Below are 25,061 nucleotides of genomic sequence, written 5' to 3'. Positions count from 1 at the left end.
GACTCCATAGGTACTTCGTACTTTGGTGCAAGCGATGGTTGGCATTCGAGGCAACTGTGGTAAGTCTACTTCTTCTCATTTAATGTATTATTCTATTTGTTTTACTACATATTGCATGCACTTTATCTAACTCTTGTAAATTGGGCCCACAACAAGCTACGATGGGTCATCGTCCTATAGACACAGAGATGAGACAAGTGTTTTACGTAGGAACAAAGCCATGGTTTATTGAGCAAGAGGCGCTGGGAGCGATAGTTGATTGGGCTGAGGTGGCTGCTTGCACGGTATAAGTCTACTCCTACTTGTAATCTCACTTTTCAAACTGTTTTATTCTTTAAGTTCCAATCTAATATGGTTTCACTCTTAGAATCAAAGATCGAATGTCCCATCAGTGGAGGTGAGCAGTGATGATGAGGGATTAGGCTTACACAGCTTCGATGAGGGCCAGGGATTAGGCGTAGCTCACAAGGGCTAAGGATTAGGCCAGCGCGATGAGGATGAGGACAATGTAAGAAAATAATACAACGTCTATACTCAATAGATAACAGGATCTCGTACGCAAGAGAGAAAACAGATAGTATGGAGAATAAAAAATTTGATTACTATAGAACTAATACAATAGATGGCGCTGCCTCCCAGACGTGCACTCCTGTGAGAGAAGCTTCGATGGCATGCCAGAAATAGTAGAGGACGGAGGCTAGATGCTAAGGTTTCAGGGTTTCTATAGCCAGTGATGAAATGGGCTTCACGGCTTGCTCTTATATAGCCACCAGTCATAGTCAATTGGGCTCAATGGGGTGACCGACCCAGTTCGCCCAAAACGGTCAACTGGAGGTTGGTCTCGAAAAGGCCACCGAACATACAATAGAACCGGTGCACAAAATAGAGCAACTAACCTACGATCCCTGTTTGGCTCACAGCCATCCGGGATCATCTGGGACTCCAAACGGGCCTTGCAACCCTAGAGTGGGCTGCCTCAGGAAAAGCTCCATCCACCCTCAATGCGGTCAATCATGGGATGCCTTCCCACACTTGCATGTAGCCTAGTTGGCAGTGTGCCAACTTCGTCCAGCCATCAGGCCACACATGGCCCCCATCTGGTGTCCAAACCAGGACCTATCGGATAACTGAGCTGCTCAAATGCCTTCTGTTGCTGGATATTTTGCATCATTGCTGACTGCTACCAGGATGTCATTCCCTACTAGCTATAGAGAGGTATACCAATCCTTCTAACTAGTCATGTGGCACAATGCGCCATTGTCAATGATCCAAGGTTCATGCGTAGGTACATGAACTACCTTCGTGCAAATCTCCTCAATTGCTACAAACAGCTCTACTAGTGCTGCTTGCGTGCTGTTGCTGGACTCTTTCATTACTCCGTTCTTCTCATCTGCAATCTTCTTTCGGCACTCATTCTGCTTGTGCCCTGCCTTGTTGCAATAGAAGCACTTGATCTTCTTCGTTCTCTTTTTATCATAAGAAGAAGATGGGTTAACAGAGTCCTTACCCTTACCTTTCTTTGATCTAGCATAGAAAGCCGAATTTTCTCTAGTCCTCCTCTTTTGATGCATCTCCTCCTCCAGAAGCATCATGCTGAAATCCTCAAAGTTGAGGGGCGAATTTTTGTTTTGCGTATTCAACGCCGTAACAAGACCATCATACTTTGGTGGGAGAATCTGTATACACCTTCGTGCTAGATTTTCGCGAGTGATGGTGATGCCAATCGTAGTCATCTGATCGCGCAGATTCTTCATCGTGGTGATGAACTTCTCTACTGCTTCAGACTCAGACAATTTCTCATTCGTGAGTTGAGTCTCTAGATTTTAAATCCGCATCTGATTCGTGGTCTCATACTGATTTTTCAAGACCGTCCATGCCTCCTCCGCTGTGGTGACATGTTGAATTAACGCCATGACGGAATCACTTACATTGCAGACAATAGAACACAGTGCATCTGCATTTCTTCTTGTCTACACGGGAATCTCATCTGCAGTTGGTACTATCTATTGTCCTGCATTGGCTGGGTCCGGTCTCGCAACCGGCCTCACGTCCACCCCAATAGCAATGTCGCAAAGCTCATATGTGCTTAGGATGGTCTTCATCTTGAACTTCCAGATTCGATAGTTAGAGTTGTCCAACTTTCTACTTTCGCCGAACAGTGGGATTCGCAGTCTTGCAGGCTGGGCCATCTCTCACAATCTGCTCGCAAACAAAAACACACTACCAAATCTTCTTGCTAGAGTCTAGGCTCTGATACCATGTAAGAAAATAATACGTCTGTGCTCAACAGATAATAGGATCTCGTACACAAGAGAGAAAACAAATAGTATGGAGAATCAAAAATTTGATTACTGTAGAACTGATACAATAGATGGTGCTGCCTCCCAGCTATGTGCTCCTATGAGAGAAGCTTCGATGGCATGCCAAAAACAGTAGAGGATGGAGGCTAGATGCTAAGGAATTAGGGTTGTTGTAGCTAGTGATTGAAATGGGCTTCACGAGCTTGCTCTTATATAGCCACCAGTCGTAGTCAGTTGGGCTCAATTGGGTGACCGACCTAGTCTGCCCAAAATAGTCGACTAGGGGTTGGTCTCAAAATAGGCCACCAACCACACGATAGAACAATTTGGCCCACAGCCATCTGGGATCATCTGGGACTCCAAACGGGCCCCACAACCCTAGAGTGGGCTGCCCTGACAAAAGCTCCATCTAGCCTCAATACGGTCAGTCATGGGATGCCTTCCCGCACTTGCATGTAGCCTAGTTGGCAGTGTGCCAACTCCGTCCAGCCATCACGCCACACATGGCCCCCATCTGGTGTCCAAACCAGGACCTATCAGATAACCGAGCTACTCAAATGCCTTCTCCTCATATGGGGGGCTTACAAGTAGAGTTAGCTGGTTCCCGCATAGTTACACGAGAGTGGAGCATTGATATCTAACAGACAAGGATGAGGACGATGATTCGGATGAGTAGTAGTAGTAGTATTAGTAGTAGTTTGCATATACTTTGCCATGTATATGCTTTTGTATGTCGGCTCGTTTGAGTGATTTTGTATAACCCTTTTCGAAAGGGTAATTTTGTAACAAACAATGTTGTATATCTTCGACAGGTATATGCTTCTGTCGCTTGGCTCGTTTAAGCGATTTTGTATCACCCTTTCACAAGGAAAATTTTATAACCAAAAACATTCTTTTGTAATTACTAAAAGAAAAAATTGGTGGGGCGAAATAGGGCTTGCTGTGGCCCTGTTTAGCCCCACTAATGTTTTTTTAAAGCTTCTGTTAATCATCACTATATAGCGACATTTACCAGTGTCGCTATATAGCGACGTTTACCAATGTCGCTATATAGCGACACTAATATAGCAATCGTTCTTTTCCAATGCTAATAGCGACATAAATACCGACCTTTGCACCTATTTAAAAAAACTTTTTAGTGTAAAAAAGTTTGGTATTTTCATCAGAAAAGGGCCTGTGCCTTGTAGTGATTAGCTATGTTGGTGTCCCCTCAAACAAAGGAGAAATGGCTTGGATGCACAATCTCGAAGATGTTGTCAATTAGAAGGACCAATGTGGCTTTGGTGGTTGAACATAGAGTGGAAGAAATGCACAATCATCCTAATCTAAGAAGTCTGTGGGCTTCAACAGAATATAAGAAAAGGAGACACAGCCTAAATGTAGAAGTCATTGCTATAGTGATGATGTTTTGGCCGCAAAATACATGAGTTTCTCTAAATAAAAGGACATTTGTAAAAGGCAGATGGGACATAAGTTGTTTGAGGAGCACATCATACACATTCTACATACAACGTAGGTTAGTGCAGATGCCTAGTGGTTGTTTGCGATTGAGCTTTAGGATAGTTCACTTGTTTCATTTCCTAAACCAGGCTTGGACTAAATGTGATTGTCCTAAACTAGAACAATGGCTAGAACATCATTCAATCATAGGCTGGTTCAGCTCAATCGCAAGTTATGTGATTGTCTTGAACCAGCATTCTTGAACAGACATTAGTTATTGTCCAGCTCGATGGCATGGTTGAGCAAAAATTAGCAGCAATATATTTCGCAATAGAGTAGCCATATATTGTTACTTTACTAAACCATCCCGGTGGTTGGAACTTCATGCAACCATGGCTGATTCAGCTTAATCACCAGTTATGTGATTGTCCTAAATGAGCATGGTTGAACGTAAATTAGTTATTGACCAGCCCGATTGTTGAAATTATTATGTCTCTTAGTACTTAAATGCATTAAATTTAATTTCCTACTATTTGGGTCATACACCACTATTTCTAGACCGAAATGGCTTTGACTTAATGTGATTTCCTTAACCAGCCTGATGCTAGTTCAAGTCTTACGGATCATGACAAATAGCAAGTAGTTATTACTTACATAAATTGTTATTGTGAAATTCAGAAATGAAAAGAAATATATTATTATTTTCTAATTGTGAAATTAAAAAATGAAAAGCAATATAGTTGTTATTGTCTAATATATGAAGTTGAGACCGTTAAGCTAAACCAACTCGGTGGTTGAAATTGTGATAGTGTTCTAAACCATCTCGGTGTGGGAAATTATGACTGTCCTAAATGTGTCCTATACTAGCCCGATGGTTCACTGTCGTGAACGTGTCCTAAACTAGCCCGGTAGCCATGTCTTTCATGGCTATGATTCCATTGGGCTAGCAATTAAAATTATCATCCACCCTGTGGTGTGCTCACCCATCACCAGGCTTAATCATGCATGATCACTATGAGTGCTGTAAAAATTACTAGTCACCGGGGTTGCATGCTCACTAGAGTACTAGAGTGCATGGTAATGAGTGATTAGAACTGATTAGGCTTCATGTTTTACTTTTGTGGGAATTACTGCTCGATGGTAGTGGCTCTCATCTATCACATCTGTCATGGCTATGATTCCACTATGCTGGCATGCAGTTAAAATTACTAGCCCTGTAGTGGCCTGCTCACCCACCACTAGGCTTAAGCATGCATGATCACTATGAGTGCAGTAAAAATTACTAGTCACTGGGCTCGCATGCCTCAGGGGGTGCTTCACTAAGAAATACTAGGTGTCACGTGCGTTTAAGGCTCAGGGGGGTCACTATGTATAAACCCTCTATATCACGTGCATTCAAGGCCTATATTTAAAATCCCTTATCTGTAAAATTTTTCATTAACAAAATGTACCCCTTTTCTATACAAATCTGTAAATTTTTTCCAAAACTATTTTAAATAGTCCCTTATGTATATTTATTTATATAAATTTTAGAAATAAAAAATATCCTTATGTTGAACTCACGTGATAGGGTTACATATGATGAGTGACCTCCCCGAGGTTTAAGGAGTATTAAAAAGACCTTCAACTCCAATTTTCCCCCCAATAAAACTACCCCTATTTACTTATAAACTAATGGATTTTGTTTTGAAGTTGAATAAACAACCCCCTCTTGTTTTTTGTAAATCTGTTAAATTTTTTTCGAAAGTAGAATTAAATTAACCCTCCTTTTGAATGCACGTGGTATAATAAAATTTAGGGAGTCAAACCCCCTGAGTCACATGCTCAGTAGAGTACTAGAGTGCATGGTAATGAGTGATTAGAGGTGATTAGGCTTCATGATTTACTTTTGTGAGAATTACTACCTGGTGGTGGTGGCTCTCATCAACCATGTCTATCATGGCTAAGGTTCCACTGGGCTAGTAATGTTAACAGCCATCAGAGTGGCATATTCACCCACCACATGGTGTATGCTTCATGATTATCAGCCCATCTGGGGCAATGCCTAAGATTCCACCACGGTGGCCTGCAATTAATATGGATGGAATTTCGGGCTCCAACCACCACGGTGGCTCGAACTTTATAATATATAAGATCAGTGGCATTTGGAATTGTAATAGGTTGCTTTCATCTGCCCCTTCCCTGCTACATTGCTCCACATGCTCTGTTAATTTTCTCCACACCCCTCCTCCATCTCTTTTCCACCCCTGCTCTATTTTGCTCCATGCTCCCTCCAACTCTCGTCACTCATCTGCTCTCATGCTCACTTGCTTCTCAACCACTCATCTTCACCATGCCTACTACCACCCCCCCTTGATGCTCTGTGATCCCAATATTATCTACCTTCTCGTATAAGGTGATTGCATTGCACTCACTTGAAGTAGAAATGTTGGCACTAGTGGAGAACCTTCGTTCCCATAGTTGATTCCCCCCATATCTACATGTCACCACCTTAGATGACATGCTCACCTCTAGCCTCTTTATGGTTGTGTTGTATGGTTTCCCCCTAAACGTCGACAAAGGCCCCAGTGTTTTCAAAGCAAAGTAATCATGACTTGTTGGGGGGGGGCATAATCTCAGTCCTAGCAATGTGCATGGTCTTTAGCCTCTCCATCGTCTCCTCCTTTGTCTCCCCTAAAACTTTTAATGCAACAAGCTAGACTAGTAGAAATACTGAATTGTACGAATTCCCTCTTGCTCAAATGAGTCTCATAACCACTCAATAATGGCTGGATGTAATCTTTTGGCCTCTAAGGCTCTCAATGATCTTTTGGCTCACTGGATGTAATGTTTTGGTCTATAAGCCTCTCTGTAGTTGCTGAGTTTTTATTACATTTATGTAATCTCTTTTTATTCAATTTGAGGCTCTCAGTATGCATTGTTGTTAACTTTATATGTGAATGGTTATGGTCGCTAGCTGTAATCTTTTGGCCTTTAAGACTCTCAACAATTCTGAGTTTTAATAAATGTAAGATCCTCCATTCAAATTTTTCTCGGTATAAGTTGTTAATTTTTATATAACCTGTTATTGGACGTAAATGTACATTGTAATCTCTTTTTCTCAAATTTCACTCAATGAATTGTACTTTTTCCCTCATTTATATTTATTGCAAAAAGGAGTAAAATACTAGTAAATAAGGACTACAATTTCCTTGGTTTATCACCAAAATAGAGCTGAAATAGCTCCAACGACCCGAAAGGACCAATGTGGCTCCAATGGTTGAATGTAGAGTAGAATCAATGCACAATCATCCTAATCCAAAAAGTCTATGGGCTTCAACAGAACGCAAGAAAATGAGAGACAGCGTAAGTGTGGAAGTCATTGCTACAGTGACCACATTTTGGCATGAAAATATGAGAGTTTCTCCAAATAGAAAGGACATCTGTAAGAAGCAGAAGGGATGCAAGGTGTTTGAGGAGCACATCATACACATGCTAGATACAACGCAGGTCATTGGTGCCTAAACTAGCCCAGTGGTTGTTTGTGATTGCACTTTGGGATAGTTTACTTGTTTCATTTCTTAAACTAGGCTTGGACTAAATGTGATTGTCCTAAACCAACTCGATGGTTGGAACGTCATGCAACTATAGGCTGGTTCAGCTTGATTGCCAGTTATGTGATTGTCCTAAACCAGCATGGTTGAATAGACATTAGTTGTTGTCCAACCCAGTGGTTGAAATTATTGTGTTTCTTAGTACTTAAATTCATTAAATTTAATTTCTTGCTATTCAGGTCATATACCACTCCACTATTAAATTGTGGAATTTAGAAATGAAAAGCAATAAATTGTTATTTTCTAATGGTGAAATTTAGAAATGAAAAGCAATATACTTGTTATCGTCTAATATGTGAAATTGAGACTATCAGGCTAAACCATCTCGATGGTTGAAACTGTGACAGTGTCCTAAACCATCCTACTGGTTGTAATTGTAATTGTCCTAAACGTGTCCTAAACCATCCCGGTGGTTGACTATCCTAAACCAACCCGGTGATTGAAATTGTGATTGTCCTAAACCAACATGGTGGTTAAAAATTATTTTGCTTCATTATATACTTTAATTAGACTATGTTTTGTATTCTCTTAGTACTCATTGTTCTATTGTTTCCGCATGTTGGGTCAGCAAATGGAGTTATATCTTAAGTTTGTAGATTAGAATCTAGACAATTGGTCAGAGGAGCTTTGAGCATTGTAATCCCTGGAATGTCAGGAAACTCAAAGATAGGAATGTTTGTTATTGCAAAACACACATAGACTTTGACCTGGCCTGACAAGCTATGAATGACTTGATATCTGATTGTGTTGGATCATTTCTCCATGGGTATCAAGGCCCATGCCTCGCCAATGAATGCACAGTCTGTAGGCCACCTACATCCTCATCATCTGTTGCAAGGGAGGGCAGGTTTTGTAGCCTAAGGTCTCTGTGGGAGCTAGTGGTTTATCCAAAGGGAGACTATGAGTGGCAGAGGATTGAATGCATTCACAGCACATGCAAGCATTGCACTTTGAAGCTAAAGAAGATGACATTGAATGTCTATCTAAAGGAAATGAGGGAAGACAACCAGGTTGCTCTAAAATGGAGGAGATTTGAAAATGTCAATGTTGAAGGATTCGATAAAAAGAGATGGCTACTATCATATAAGAGCATCGAGCCAAGGGAGCTTGTAGGTCATGTGGTTCAATCCATCCCAAAATATGTGCTTTACAATTTCAGGGCCAGTTGGCTGCCAATTTTCCCCATGACACTATTGTATCTATTATAGATTTTGCAAAAAATCATTCTTTTCAAGAACAAGATGAGACAAAGTGGTCACTGGTGCAACAAGCACATAACAATTCTTGTGCATCACATATAGTCATTTGCTTGATTCTTCCATGCCTGATGCCAATTTGCTTGCTGACTCACAGAGTCAACGCACTTACCTTTTCTACATTTTAGATGATAGGGAACATGACACCCTATTTGTGCAACATTCTTTTCTACTCCATTGGGAATGGCTGAAGAAGGCAAAATCTCCATGTAGAAAATATTAAACAACAATGGGTGTGGTCAGAAATGGCTACCTCTCAATTTAAATCAGCACGTGGATTTTACTTCGTGTCAAGGTTCAAATCCCTGATCGGTCTAGACATGATGTGGAATTTCTTTGGGTCTAGCCATAGCAAGGGTGAACATGATGGATGTGGAGCTATTATTAAGCAAGCTCTGGTTAAACACCAATTAGCATGCCCTCAAGAAAAACTCAATGATGCCCATGATGTTGTAACCTGGCTTATAGCCAACCTCTCCATAGGCACACATTCAACATACAGTAAACAAACCCTTAAGAATACTATAGTATGCAGAGTGTTCCATGAAGTGAAAGTGGATGAAGTGCAAAGGAGAAGTTGGCATGATTGCAAGAAAATTAAAGGAGTTCATGGTCTGCATAGCATATGGGGCTTTTCAAATAGCCAATTGATTGAAATGAGAAAACTTTCTTGTTTGTGTATTGCGTGCATCATAGGGGATCATGATGATTGTGAGAACATTGCAACTACGAAGACGTGGGAGTGAGTTCAAGTTTTCCCTCTACATTCAGATTGAGTGACAAAAAATGGAGAGACAAACGACTCGCCACAGTTTGGAGAGAGTTTTGATGACCTCATTGACTGTCTAGAAGAGGGGGATAACTTTGCAATTGTTGCAGATTCTAGGGAGAATGAGGAAGATGACTCATACTTTTTACTGTAGTGCACAAAACGTAAGTACAAGGTTGAGGAAAATTTTAAGGATAATTAGTACAAAAAAACATCCAAGAGAGGCCGCAATTACAAACTACTACATAAGAGTCCACAAACATGTGTGTACTCTCATCTAGTAAGAGTTATTAAGTTCAAGATGCAAGCTATGCCACAACGAAAGAAGGGAAAGAGTGTCATCAAATTGGATTTGGACACACATGAGCACATATTTGGGTGTCTTGGAGCGGTGGATAAGGATGACTGAGATAGTACTAAAAAAATGTATATAGTCTCATTGTAGGGAAACAATATGTCCACTTTTCCTACAAAATGGAATTTGTATTGAGACTGCTTCTTTTTAGTATATCCCAAATAGCCATCATGTTGATTTTATTAAATTGTTTTTGTAAATCCCAAACGGTAAAACCCATGCTTGTTTTTATTATATCCCAACAACTATCGTTTGGTCTCCCATAACGAGTCCACACATCCTACAAATCCATTCATCTTGTAATAATAGAAGCAAACCACCACAATGGTGGCTGTTCATATCCTAGTGCAAACCAACCACCCTGCTACTGGTGATAGCTTATCCTACACTACTACCATGCTATCCCTTCACTATTGCCATGCTATCCTAAAATTTGTTGCACAGTGCTATACTAAAACAGTGCCATTTAGACTATTTAATGTTTTGTTAACCATCAAATTTCATCCCATGCTTGCTTTTAGTATATCCCAACAACCACTCTACTGGTTTCCCATAACAAATCCATTGATCTTGTAATAATAGAAGCTAACCACCATGCTGGTGGCTATTCATATTCTAGTGCAACCAACCACCACACTGGCGATAATTTATCTTGCACTAATTCTACACTACTACCATGCTTTTTCTACACTACTGCCATGCTATCCTAAAATTTGTTGCACAGTGCTAGTGCCCTTTAGACTAGTTATAGTTAACTGTCATATTTCAACCACCAGGCTACTTAAAACATTTAAGTACTAATATGGAAGCAGGTCGATACAAAATCAGGTATTACAAGCACCATGAGAATATCCACAAGTTCAAGAAATGTCTGCAATATTTTTATTATTTCAAAACAATACATTTTTCTTTTTCAAGGAAATTCGAGACTCCCAACTACCTTATCAACCTCTCAATAGCAAGCATCTCCTAGCTCTAATGCCCAGTCTGTTGCACAATGGCAGACCTCTTCACACACTCAGATTACACACTGTTTTCTTGACTCTTCCAACTTATACACCCATAGTAACTCCTCCTTTTGCTAGGGGTCCTCTTCATCCTGCTCTTTGCGCTCTATACATCTTCGCACCTCTATCATGTCCTGCAAAAAGAAACCTATGTCATGAGCTTAACAAGTACCTTAGAGGAGCAGGAAAAAAATAGCGAGGGAAATATTCACTGTCTGTGCCAACTCCAAGTAATACACCCACCATTGATGCATGTCCTCCTGGCAACTATTTTCCTCCTTCTTCTCTAGGTCTATTTCTACGTGGATGCCATCCAACATCATTTTTTGATAGAACAAAAGCATTCCAAAGTTTTTGGGTACGTCATAGATTCATAGTAGGTGGATCGGTGTACAAAGTTTGGATTGGTGTACAGAGTTTTGGGGCTAGATTTTGTAATGGGCTCTTAGTTGTGTCTGCACTGCACTTAAATAGGGAGAGAGTTCATTGAGCCCAACCTTCTCATTCTTCAGTCTCATGTTAGTTGTCTAATCTAAATATTTTGTCTCACATTAGTTGTCTAATCAAAATCTTTTGTCTCACATTAGTTCACTAATCGAAATCTTTTAGTCTCACATTAGTGATCTAATCAAATCTTTTGTCTCTGAAAGCCACGGCAAGCTCGTGCAAACATCTATCCTAGTCTTCTTGCAGGGTCTTGTAGCTTGCTCTTTGGACTTCCAATAGTCTTTCAAAAAAACAATCCTCACCGTGGCTGCTATAAATTTCTCCACCGTGATGGCTGGAACTTGCTCCACTCTGGTGGCTAGAACTTGCTCCACCGTGGGTGCTCTCTGCATCCTTCTTGGCCTGGGAGTTGCCTCATTGTATTCTCTACCCCGAGTGCTCTCTGCCCCATCCTTCCTGGCATTAAATCTCTCCTGTAGTTCCTGCATCACCTTTTTGGTTTCTACATTCTCCCTTTTTAGCTCCTCCATCATCTGGTCTTTTTCAATGTTCAATGTGTTCTACATGTTGTAGAGCCATTTGTAAAGACCCTCCTTTTTTAACTCTCTAATCTTCAAGGTCCTTTTGCATCTTTTCTAGCTCCTTGTCTACCATGTCCCCATCATTTCTCACTTCTTCGAGCCTATCTCGGAGCTCCTTCATGTGCTTCTTTGCTTCTTCTCATCTATGCCTTTCCATGTCGATCAATTTTGTAGTGGCCTCAGCTTGCTCTTGTGCTTGCAAGGCCCTTGCTTGTTCCTCCTCTACCTTGGCTTCTGCACCTTCCCTGAGACTTTTCTCAAGTTGCGCTGCCTTTGCTGCATCGGTGGATTTCTCTTGTAGAAAAGTCAACTTCTAAGACATTTGCTTCTTGTATTGCTCAAAAATCCCTTTGAGGGCAGATGCCATTACTAGGTGCATTGCAACTCCAATGGACTGAGATGATAATTGGAATTTGCTAATTTATAGAGTAAATGAGTGCATTTTGTAGATGAGTGTTATGGTTAGTGAGGGAGAAGAAATGTAGAAAGAGATAAGGGGATATAGTTAACTATGGATAGTGAGAATGACTACAAGTAAGGGGGGGCGGGCAAAGGGGAAGACGGCAAAAACATAATTTTTTTAAAAATGGAAAGAGATAAGTTAAAAGATGAAGAACTAGGAGAGGAAGTGGGGGGGATGTGAAGGATTATAGGTAGGTTAGGATCATGGCAAATTAGATGGGAAGTGATGGAAAAAAGGGGGAAGGGGAGACTGTAAATAGAGAAAGGGAACCGAGGGGGGGGGAGAAATACAAGTAAACGAAAATACATCGCATCCTTTCAATTGCTTTACTGTTGCTTGAACATACCAGAACTTGTAGGTTCCTCGTGCATTAGGGAAGAAGTGAATGGTCTTCTTCAGCACATCTTGGAGGTCTATTGGCAAGCTCAAAATATTGATCCAACATCTTTACTAATTTGAGCATTGGGTATACGTCCAGAATATCCTGACTCTTCCAATGTTTCTCAAAAAAGTGTGCTTGCAAACTGCCTCCATAAATTCCTAGAGCATTTTCAATCACGCTTTCATTGATGGTAATCTTCCAACCTAGCCAGACTAGTAGCCCCTCCATCATCCTGGGGAAGTTTTGGAGAGCATCCAAATTGGGCTTTTGAAGAGCAAGAGAGGAGCTCCCATATGTCATGATTTCAAGATCAGGGGAGGAGGGGCTCTTGCACTGTGCTGTAGAGGGAGAGGAGAGATTGTGTGAGGAGCTCCCGAATTGTGCAAGGTCCATTACGAGAGGGGATAGAAGTTGTAGGAAGAGTGCAAGGGAGATATAAATGATTGACAGGGATAGAAGATGAAACTGTGAAGGAAATGGAATAGTCAAGGCTTGAGTTTGCATTCTGATTGCAAGGGAGAAAGAAATGGTTGAGAGGGATAGAAGATGTGAAGCAGTGAAGGAAATAGAATAGTGGAGGCTTGAGATTGCAAGGGAGAACGAAACATTCTTGAGTGATAAAAGAGGAAACGGTTAGGGAATGGAATAGTGGTTTGTAGCTCAACTACAATGTCAAGGTGAGAGCCATCGTGGTGGTTGTAGACCATGCTGACTACTGTCAAGGTGATAGCCACTGCAGTGGTTGGCCTGAATTTTGAATATTTCAAGGTGCTAATACTGACTTGCATGGTAATGAATGATTAGAGGTGGTAGCATCTAAGATTCCTAGCCACGTCTATGGTGGTGGCTAAGATAGCTGGCAGTTAATTACCAGCCACCACAGTGGCCCGCAATTACTTAGCTTCGAGTTACCACCACTAGGCTTGCATGCATGATTACTACCACTGTAGTAAATTATGGTATTGAGGGATTAGAGGTGATTAGGCTTCATTATTTACTTTTGTGGAAATCTCCTGATGATGGTGGCTGTTATCAGCGACGTCTGTCGTGGCTATGATTCCATCATGCCACCGCCCACCACTGCACTTTAGCATGCATGATCACTATGAGTGCAGTAAAAATTACTAGTCATTGGGCTTGCATGCTCAGTAGAGAACTAGAGTACATGGTAATAAGTGATTAGACATGGTGATGAGAATTACTGCCCAGTGGTATTGGCTCTCATCAGCCACCTCTATCATGGCTAAGACTACTGTGGCTAAGATTCCATCAGGTTGGTAATTAATTACTAGCCATCGGAGTGGCACCACATGGCATCTTCTTCATGGTTACTAGCCCATCTGGGGGATTCCATCATAGTGGTCTGAAATTAATATGGATGGAACCCCGAGCTCCACCCACCGTGGTGGCTTGAACTTTATAATATATATAAGATCCATGGCATTTGGTATTTTACTACATTGCTCTGATTTGTGTTGAGATATCGAGCTCCATTCGTGATATGCTAGGGTGACCGTTGTGCATTTATGTCACTGACTTGTTAGCTGCAGATGCGGTTGGTACATTGCCCATGAATAATAGCTGGATGACAGCTATCTTTATGTACTCTAGTTAGTGGCTTAGTTAGTATGCCACCTTAGTTAGCTGAGTTTGGTTTGAGACCCACATATAGGGTTCACCTATTCTTTTGTACTAAGAGAGTTCTTTTGGCTTTCACAACTAAGAAAAGGAAAACTATTTTCAGCCTCCACCTTTGTGTATATTCCCCCCTTGGGGGGGTCACTATGTATAAACCCTCTATACCACGTGCATTCAAGGCATATTTCTAAAATCCCTTATCTGTGAATTTTTCATTAATAAAATGTACCCCTTTTCTATACAAATCTGTAAATTTTTTCCAAAACTATTTTAAATAGTCCCTTATGTATATTTATTTCTGTAAATTTTAGAAATAAAAAATATCCTTTTGTTGAACTCACGTGATAGGGTTACATATGATGAGTGACCCCCCCGAGATTCCCCCATTGTGTATGTGAGAAAGCTGCAAGTGAGACTCCTTTCTTCTCTCCCACTCTCTTCACATGGTATCACAGCTCGGTTCGTAGTAAGGAGATCAAGAAAGCAAACCAAGTTCGCGGTGTCCTAGTAAGAGGATCAGTGTTGCTTTCCTTTTTTTTCAAGTTTGGGAGCAAATCTCTGCAGGTAGCACAGCTGGAAAGTGCAAGAGTGCACTGTCTCAGATTTGTATGCCCTTCGCAGTCTGGCGAGAGAGTAGTACATGTTACGTGATAGGATGAAGCCCTTGGTGAAATCATTTTTTTGATTCGAGGCCATTTCAGGGCCTGTTTTGATGGCAAAAGTTTTTCGCAGGCACTCAAAAAAGTGCCCTATTTTTGCTGTGTGACCACTATTTTGTAGGTCGGTGAAAAGTTATCGTAGAAATAACATCGTATGCTTGTGCGTAGAGATATTGGGAGTGACAGAATCATTCTTATTGCCTATTGATGCATAATCGTCACTAGGAAGTGACTGTGTGGTCAAATACCACTCTCGTCAGTTTTGCAAATTTGCCCTTGTGAGGCAGAAGTTGTGTTTTTTTACAGTGATAGAATATTTTGCAGTGTCTTGTAATGGCATCTGATGCTCTTTCACAGATTGTCACTGAAAAGCTTGACAAGAACAACATCCAAGCATGGAAGTTTAGAATGACAAATTTCCTTAAGGGAAAAGGCTATTGGGAGTTCATTACTGGAGCTAAACAAGAACCAGTTATTCCTAATGCTCCCAATTAATAGGAGTTGCAAGCATTTAAAGACTAGCATGAGAGAGCCATAAAAGTTATGTGCTGGCTGTCTATTAGTATTTCAGATTCTATGATTGTGCATATTCAGGATCCAAGCACGCCAAAGGAGGCGTGGGATACTTTGACAAAAATGTATAGCACAAGTACACGAGCTAGGAAAATGCAGCTCAAGCAGGAGTTGCATAATGTGTAGAGAGAAAATATGAGCATCAATGACTACCACATGAAGGTGAAGAAGATTAGAGATGCACTTCCTTCTATTGGGTCAAAAATAGAAGATAATGATTTAGTTTCCATGACCTTGAATGGTCTAGAAAAGGGATTATGCACAATTCCGAACATCCATTGCCATCTCTGAGAATTTTCCTGATTTTGAGGAGTTGATTGCTCTTCTAATTTCTGAAGAGTAGAGAAATGGTGGTGAATCTTCTTCATGAGGAACTTCAAAAGAAGTTGTCTTCTACTCAAATGCTGGAAAAGGTAGAGGCAAAGGTAGAGCAGGCCGATTCAGAGGCCATGGTAGAAATCAAAATATCCAGCAAATTCAAGAAAACCAATCCTATGGAGAAGGACGTGGTAACTTTAGAGGCAGGGGGAGCCAAAGAGGTTGTGGTGGATGGCAGAGAGGCCAAAATGCAAACAGCAATGTTGAATGCTACTACTGTGGTAAAATGGATCATATGGTTAAAGATTGCTATAAAAAGCAGAATGACATCATGACTGGAAAATTGCAACAAGGCAATTTTGCATCCTCTAGTAGACAGGGTGAGCATCTGTTTATGGTGCAGCACATGACCAATTCTGTGACAAGTGCAGAAGAAAGCAATGATGTGTGGAATGTTGACTCAAGTGCGTCAAAGCACATGACAGGTCATGCAGAATGGATGCAGGATGCAAGGAAAATGAAAAGACCAGGATTTGTAGAGACTGGTGATGACACTGCACATCCTATTGTGCAAATTGGTAAAATTCCTTTATCTATGCAGGATGGAAAAAAGAAATACCTATCCGATGTATTTCATGTCCCAAATATCACCAAGAACCTGGTTTCTGTTGGTTAAATGGTTGAGTAGGGCTTGCAGGTTAGATTTAATCCTCATGGATGTTTTGTTAAGGATATGAAAAATAAAGGTCGGTTGATAGCAAAAGGGAAGAAGAAGGGTTGGATGTTTACGTTGGATGCGGACATGCCTAAATTGAGTGCAGCAATGTTTGCACATGGGACCGGTGTAGTTGCAGATATTGATATCTGTCATAAACGCATTGGTCATGTTAATGTACGATGACTTAAATTAATGCAAGCCCAAAATATTGTTGTAGGATTGCCTAAGTTCAAGGTTGTAGAAATGCATAAGGTATGTGAAGCCTGTCAATTTGGAAAATAGGCAAGGAAACCATTTCCTAGCCATGTTCAAGAGAGTAAGAGGCCATTGGAAATAATCCACTCTGATGTGTGGACTACTAAAGCTGCATCTATTGGAGGCTGTCATTATTTTGTCACTTTTATTGATGAGTATAGCAGAAAAATTCGGGTGTATTTTTATAAAAAAGAAGAGTGAAGTGTTTGGGCATTTCAAAGTTTTTAAAGCTATGGTTGAAAAAGAAACAGGCCTGCAAATAAAATGCCTAAGGTCAGATGGAGGGGGAGAGTACCTCTCAAATGAGTTTGCAAGTTTCCTGCAGGAGCATGGCATAAAGCAGCAATATTCATGCAGTCATACCCCACAACAAAATGGACTTGCAGAAAGGAAAAACAAGCATATTGGAGAGGTATCTCATGCCATGCTCAACGAAAAAGACCTGCCAGATTATTATTGGGCTAAAGCAGTTGCTACAGTAGTCTACATAATGAACAGGACTCCCACTGCAGCAATACATGGCATGGTGCCACAGGAGACGTATACTAGTAGGAAACGAGATATTTCCGATTTGAAAGTTTTTGGTTGCATTGCCTATGTTCATGTTCCAGATGAGTTGAGATCCAAGTTGGATCCAAAAGCTGAGAAGTGCATCTTTATTGGTTATTCTCTGCAGCAGAAAGGGTTTAGATGGTATAACCCTTCTACTCGTTAGTTTACAGTGAGTAGAGATGTTGATTTTAATGAGATGAGCAGCTGGTATAAACCAGTAAATGTGATTGATGATGTAGATGCACAAAATGGTAATGTTGCACAGAATTCACAATAGCAATCACAAAATATTAGTGGACCTGTAGTGTCCTCTAGCAGTGATTCACATACTTCACCATGGACAAGCAGATTGAGATCAGTAGGATCTCCTCAAAGCAATGCAGATAGTGGTATGCAAGTATCACAAAAAGGAAAAGAGAAGGTATATCAGCCCATGGTTGATGTGAATGCAGGTCACTCTTATGTGGATGGTGAATCTAGTAGCTCAGAACAGAGCCTTAATGATGAGTTGAGTATTCCTTCTGTTGTTATGCCTAGAGTAAGGAAGACAAGGGATGTTTTGAGAGCACCTAGTAATGAGCCTATTTTGTGTAGGTCTACCAGAACTAGGTATCTTGTGGATAGGCTGAAATATGATGGATTTACAGCCATTCACTATGCCTATATGGTCAAAGTGATACATGAACCAGAACCCACTTCTTTTGAGCAAGCCATGGGAAAAGAAAAATGGGAGAAAGCCATAAATGAAGAAATGGATGCCTTGGAAGAAAATGCTACATGGGAATTGGTGCCTTTGCCTAAAGACAAGAATTCAATTGGTTACAAGTGGGTTTATAGGGTGAAGCACAATGTAGATGGTTCTGTGAATAGATACGAGGCAAGATTAGTTGTCAAGGGGTATGCACAGACATATGGCAGTGATTATGAAGAAACATTCAGTCCGGTTGCAAGGATGGCAACCGTAAGAGCAGTCATTGCTATGGCTGCATCAAAGGGATGGTCTTTACATCAGATGGATGTAAAGAATGCTTTCTTACATGGTGATTTGCAAGAAGAGGTCTATATGGAGCAGCCACCAGGTTATGGTCATGCTGTTCATCCTGAGTTTGTTTGCAGGTTGAAGAAAACCTTGTGTGGCTTGAAGCAAGCACCCAGAGCATGGTCTGACAAGATAGGATAATATCTTGTCACTATTGGCTTTCAGATTTCCAAGGCAGATTTCTCACTTTATGTGAGAAAAACATAGAAAGGCATTATGCTGCATGTCATTTATGTTGATGATTTGATCATCACAGGTGATAGTGATGAAGATATCCTTCATGTGAAAATCCTATTGAAGCAGTAGTTTGAGATGAAGGATTTGGAAGAGTTGTGTTACTTCTTGGGCATTGAGGTGATTAGACCCACAAGTGGGATATGGCTCTTGCAGAGGAAGTATGGATTGGACATGCTATCCAAATATGGGATGATAGGCTGTAAGCCTATTTCAGTTCCTGTGGAGTAGAATGTGAAGTTGAGCATAGATGCAGGTGAGCTTCTAGAAGACCCTACTATGTACAGACGCATAGTAGGAAGTTTGATTTATATGACTATTACCAGACTAGATTTAAGCTATGTTGTTGGGTTGGTAAGTCAGTTTATGCAGGCTCCAAGGAAACCGTATTTGGATGCGGCTAGACACATATTGAGGTATGTGAAGTCCACATTGCAGTATGGACTATTTTATGAGACTGGGGTTCAGATACAGTTGCATGGATACACTGATGCTGATTGGGTTGGTAGTATTTCTGATAGACGATCTACAAGTGGATATATGTTCTCTTTTGGGAGTGCTATAGTCACTTGGAGCAACAAGAAATAGCCTACAGTTGCCTTGTCAAGTACAGAGGCTAAGTACAAGGGTGCAACAATGGCTGCATGTGAGGCAGCTTGGTTGCATAAGCTACTTTATGATATGCATCAGTCTATAGATGGGCCAGTGGTCATTTATTGTGACAACATGAGCAGTATACACTTGGCAAATAACCCAATCTATCATGGTAGAACAAAGCACATTGAGGTGCATTATAACTATGTGTGGGAGAAGGTTCTAGTAGGTTTTATTGATCTAGTTTATGTCAGCACAGAGGATCAGGTAGCTGGCATATTCATGAAGGCATTGGGTGCAAAGAAGCTGTGCAAGTTCAGAGACCTGCTTGGTGTGTAGGAATTAGAATTGAGCTCGAGGGGGAGTGTTGAGATATCGAGCTCCACTCGTGATATGCCAAGGTGACCATTGTGCATTTATGTCACTGACCTATTAGCTGTAGATGCGGTTAGTACACCGTCCATGAATAATAGCTGGATGACAGCTATCTTTATGTACTCTAGTTAGTGGCTCAGTTAGTATGCCACCTTAGTTAGCTGAGTTGGGTTTGAGACCCACATATAGGATTCACCTATTCTTTTGTACTGAGAGAATTCTTTTGGCTTTCACAACTAAGAAGAGGAAAACTGTTTTCAGCCTCCACCTTTGTGTATATTCCCCCATTGTGTATGTGAGAAAGCCACAAGTCAGACTCCTTCCTTCTCTCCCACTCTCTTCACAAAGGATTCCAAGCAAAGTTGGCAAATCATTGGAGAAATAGCCTATATCATTGTATATTTTACAAGATGGAAGTAGAGTTGAATTCTGAGAATAGATCATTTGAGAATGTCTTAGTTATGTTTATGTGTATTCATGACAAAAACAATGTACATTTTGAAGTAGAAATATATGTATTATATTTCAAAGATTTCAATGGTTGCATACAATGACACAATATGTGCTATCTTGTTATGCATGAAAGATCCAAGTCATTGTTCATTGTAAACATTTTTTTGTTACATTAAATGACCTCGGGGGGGTCACTCATCATATGTAACCCTATCACGTGAGTTCAACAGAAGGATCTTTTTTATTTCTAAAATATACAGAAATAAATATACATAAGGGACTATTTAAAATAGTTTTGGAAAAATTTTACAGATTTGTATAGAAAAGGGGTACATTTTATTCATGAAATTTTTTACAGATAAGGGACTTTAAATATAGGCCTTGAACGCACGTGATATAGAGGGTTTATACATAGTGACCCCCCCGAGTAAATGACAACTATTGAGGAAAAAGATTTAGCACTTAGCTTCTATCTACCAATTTGTGGTTTACAAATATCTTTGAGCGCCTCCACTGAGCATGTCTCTGTGTTGCATTTGAGTTCTCCAAAATCTGCCTCCTTCTTTCCTTTTGAGCAAATCTAAAATCTAGCTTAACTTGTGATATATTGACTTTCTTCTTGGCTTGAAACCTTTGTAGTATGCCTCGATAGAACCATTGAAAGACTTCTATTTTCCTCCAAAATGTTGTGTATGTCTAAAGAATGCATCTCGTGCCATGTAGTGTAATTTCTCCATTCCCTATGTGCATCAAATTGTAGGGCATCCGTATTTTTTACAAAGAAAAAAAGGGGATTATAGATTATATACTGTTTTGATACATAGGCAAGTGTGCATTAGAAATATATAAAAATAATATTGTTTGCTTTAAAAAAATACATGCATAAAAACAAGCTATTGTTCTTACCATGTAGTGAGTTATGTTACATGTTGTCCAAGCCTCTTTCATTGCCTTTCCAAAACTCTTTACCGCTTCTTCAAATGCTTGTTGATCATTCTTGCTCCAGGCACCTTGGTCACAAAAAACAAAAAGCTTGTCTAAGCATTTCCACACTTCTGCCTTGACATCTCTTGCCAATCCATCTGCCTAATGATCTTTGAGAGCATTGTGTACTTTTCCCCACAAGTTATACTTTATCCTTGATACATATGTTGTTTTATTGCCATTTATTTTTCTTTTCTCTAGATGAGACTAAAATCTTCTAGGCTTTACTCCACCAATAGATGGCTTGATAGGGACATCTTTTCCATTTGTAGATTTTTTAAGATCCTTTGTAATATGTACATCTCCTCCATGGAGACCAATTTCCTATAGCACTGATTCTAATGATTGTAGTGCCTCTTTATGCAACATCTTCTCAGTTATTTAAAAGGACATCTTTATTCCTCCCTGGATTGACACACTGAACGGACTTATATTCATATTTTATTGCTTTCTCCACATTTTAGAGGAGAGATAAAAGAGAAAATAGCGAATTTCTTACACTGCCCCAAAATGAGTTCCCTTTTTTCCTAATGGCTTCTTCCTTTGCAAAACTACTACCATTGCCATCATCTCTGCCCCAAGCACTTTCTCTTAGTTTTAATGGCAAATTTCAGGAGCCATCTTTCCCATTAATCTTTGCCCTGTAAGCTGCACTACTAGCAGGGAGTAATCTACTGGACCTACAACTTTGAATCTGAGAGATTGTAAAATCGTTTGATTTTACAGCCTGATATGAAGGCCTACTATCCAGTGCATCAAACTATGCATCTAAATCAGGCCATCGTCCTGCTCCTTGCACCTGAGGTCCCAAAAAGTACTAGACAATAGCAAGAATTCTCTCAAGAAATGGGGCAAACACAGCGTCCACTAAAGATAACTGCGTTCAAATGAAATCAAACATTAAATTATCATAAAAGAGAATCCATGCTCATTGGACTACGTCATGATTGAGTAGAGCATCGATTGAGAAATGTAAGAGAAAGGTGTAGAAACATTGGGTTCAATATTCACAAAAACGACTGGAGGCAGTGCTAATGAATCTACCATATGAATTAGCACCTGGAAATGCCAATGTCTCATGGACTCTACCGAGAATCTCTCAATGCATGATGTTAGCAAAACTGAAAATTTATGCAACTGCTTGATTTTGGGCTTTCCCAACTTAACCCACTCTAAAAGTACATTCATGAAAAGCACAGTTTTAACGAAGGGCATGACTTGGATGAGGACCGACCTTATTTTCCAAAAAATAAGGCTCCCCGAACTGCTAAAGAGTAATATCTACACTATCCATTGCGTTATTAAAGGCTTCCATGGTACCCAAGAACCCGACCCTCATACATTCGGAACAAGGTTCTACAAGATGCTGCTCAAGCTTCAAACAATCATCCACAACTAATGCCTCTATCGTGCCCTTGGGTGGAACCAACGGTTTGTGGGTAGGAAAGGCCTCTTCCAAAAACAACATTATGTCCACACAATTAGGAATGACTTTGCCCTTGAAATTTATAGCTGGAAAAAGCCTAGATGGAACCATTAATCTCATATACCATTCGGGCATTTCACCATAGCCTTTCAAATTGATTTTCTCCACCTCGTAAGCTATTTTCTTCTCCTCCAACTAGATCCACATGTGCTCGCGGCGGTTAGGACACCAAGACGAGTTGTCCCTATAGAAAGTGATAGCGGGCTCCTCACCATCATGGAAGGCCCCGTCTCTTAGCATGAGAAAGCCTAAAAGGTGAATGTTTGAGCAGTGGCAGCTGCTCCAACAAATCCCCCCAAGAGCCTAAGCGTGGAAGCCATTGGAATGCAAGTGATGGTGAGTAGAATTCACAACTGCACCTCGAGCAATGGGTGAGAAGAAATATGAGAACGTGTACCCCATGCGTCCTAGCACACGAGCATCAGCATGCCTATGTAGTCTGAATGCAACTTTTGTGCTCATCACTCAAGACTCATGTTTACCTCCAAGCTCACATTCTAAAGCTTACGTACTTGCTTCGCATCTATGCTCCCTACCAATTAATTAATCCATTTATCTAATCGCATTAATAGGCCCCCCTGCGTGAAAAAAGTCTGTATTAATTAATTCAGCTCATGATTGAGGGAGAGAAATAATCTGTGCGTCAATTAAGGTAAGGTTTATCATGCGATTAATTAGAAATCTCTAGAAGCCCAAGAATTTGTAACTTATCAGAAGTCTCCAGAAACCGAAGAACCTGAGGTCTATAAATACTCACTGTGGCACTGAGCCGATGGAGGTAGAGGGAAGGGAGAGGGGAGGGAGAGGGGAGGCAGAGCGAGAGAGAAGAAGAGGGAGAAAGGGGACAAGGGGAGGGAGAGGGTAGAGGGAGAGCAGAAGGAGCGGGAGAGAAGAAGGGAGAGGGGAGAGGAGAGGGATCAGCAGGGAGGAGAGAGGGAGAGGCTAGAGCGGAGTGAGGAGAGGCTGAGAGGAATGAAGCTTAATCGCGATGAGAGTGTTGAGCGGAATTATTCTATCCCTTCGAGCTTAGAAGCAGCGACGTGATGAATTAATTAATGCATTTTCATTCGAGGTGCGATTAGGTACTATGCCATTTCTCCTCCCAATTAGCAAAATCCTTGTGAGGCCCTTTTTGAGTCCATATTTCCCATAATAGGCTTGGAAGTTTGGAACTTCACATGCCCGATTATTTGCAACAGCCTTATGCGCCCTTATGCTATTTTGGAAGCAAGAATGGACAAGTCTGATCCCTACTAATCAGATTGAGTACGCTTTCTTTATATCTTTTCGAACAATTGCACAAAACTTTCAAAAACGAATCCAGGCCAATGGGAATTTGCCAGGGATTCTTGCGCAGTCAAAAGCCACCATCAAAAACTTGTAGCGGAGACTCGACCGCAGCCATTCCATAATCAAGGCCATTGCATATCAATTGGCTAGGAAAGTAATCCAGAGACGAATGCATAGTGTAAAATGTGTTCTAACAACCTGTGTATTTAAAATTAGAGCCGGAATTCGAAAATCACAGTTCGACTATGTCAGGGTTTTCAGATGTTGTGAATTCTATCATCCCGCTCGAATAAATAAATGTTTCGTAATCGTCGAAAGAGTCGTCGTAAGCTGTAACCGGTCTTCATTAAGAACCGTCGCAGCCAATCGTCAGGCTAATTTCTATGTAAGGAACAACGGCCCATTTGGAAAGCTTTCTTCCCCGAGCCCTGGGTTCAGTTCAGTTCTGATCAGCAAGCCACCGCCATGGACATTTCGTTGATGGTCTCTAGCTTTGGCATCCACGATTTGGATCTACGAATCACCGTTTGGCGCGTGCAGCTAGCCATCGGTAGCAGCCCCACATTATCATCGGATTGAAGTGAGAGGCTACGAAGCGGAGATCGAGGCACACCAACCTGTCCACATTTGGGCTTCTGGTGTTGTCCTTTACCTTGAACCTCTACGGGCCCTGTGCCCAACGTCTGCGGCAAGGGCGTGACCTTACTATGCCCAGACTTGCAAGGCTTCACGTTCACGTTGGCGGTCAGAGAAGTGAAGAACTCTAGTTCGTCAGGTGAAAGGCGCCCATTCAATTTCCTCATGGGTAGAAGCACATACAGTTGCCCCATTCTCAGCTCGTCATCCGCAGCAAGAGCAGAAATTCGCTGCCCGTTGTAGAGAACGCTAGAATGACATACAAACTGATTTGGGTATTCCAGCATAAGTTCTGCGGCCTTGAGCGGCTCTTGGAACTCGGAAATCTGAGCGTCGTGAGAATGCAAGACCTTAATGTGGGAAGAAGTATCGACAACAAGAAGCATACAGCCCAGATGGTTGCCCATATTGTGTGCAGGCTGACAGAAGATCAAGAAACAAGAGTATGCTGCGAAGCTTCTCTGGAGGTCCTAGACCAGGGAAGAGGGAGGCGGCCAAGTATTGTGAGAGTGTGCTGCTCGATGCAGAGACGATGATCAACGATTTGCCGCAGGTTGAACTTTGAAGAAGCAAATCTAGACAACCTTGTAGGGATGGATGGTTGCTGTGAGAGCTTTAAAAGGGAGAAGGGGAAGGTGGCTCTACAAGGGAAGCGAAGGGGCAA

The 25,061-nt window shown here is 41.1% G+C and overlaps 1 protein-coding gene and 1 pseudogene across 1 annotated transcript; both read right to left on the bottom strand.

Annotated features, from left to right (window-relative positions):
- The window catches only part of LOC147886565 (uncharacterized), a 31,607-nt pseudogene extending 7,671 nt beyond the window's left edge, over positions 1-23,936 (bottom strand).
- Positions 23,937-23,981: 45 nt separating this feature from the next.
- Positions 23,982-24,951, bottom strand: LOC147886564 (uncharacterized). The gene has a single exon (XM_087395916.1). The coding sequence runs from the start codon at positions 24,802-24,804 to the stop codon at positions 24,211-24,213; it is 594 nt and encodes a 197-aa protein (XP_087252042.1). The 5' UTR covers positions 24,805-24,951; the 3' UTR covers positions 23,982-24,210.
- Positions 24,952-25,061: the final 110 nt, after the last annotated feature.

Source organism: Dipteris shenzhenensis, chromosome 24 (genome assembly GCF_047967505.1).
Source record: "Dipteris shenzhenensis isolate YYH24624 ecotype China chromosome 24, Dip_SZ_1.0, whole genome shotgun sequence".
Classification (NCBI taxonomy): domain Eukaryota; kingdom Viridiplantae; phylum Streptophyta; class Polypodiopsida; order Gleicheniales; family Dipteridaceae; genus Dipteris; species Dipteris shenzhenensis.
Note: the sequence above shows the minus strand (reverse complement) of the source record. Positions and strands in the feature narration are given on the sequence as shown.

What these genes read in the sequence shown, in the direction of transcription:
- LOC147886564 (XM_087395916.1), bottom strand. Translation starts at nt 24,804, where the DNA reads ATGGGCAACCATCTGGGCTGTATGCTTCTTGTTGTCGATACTTCTTCC.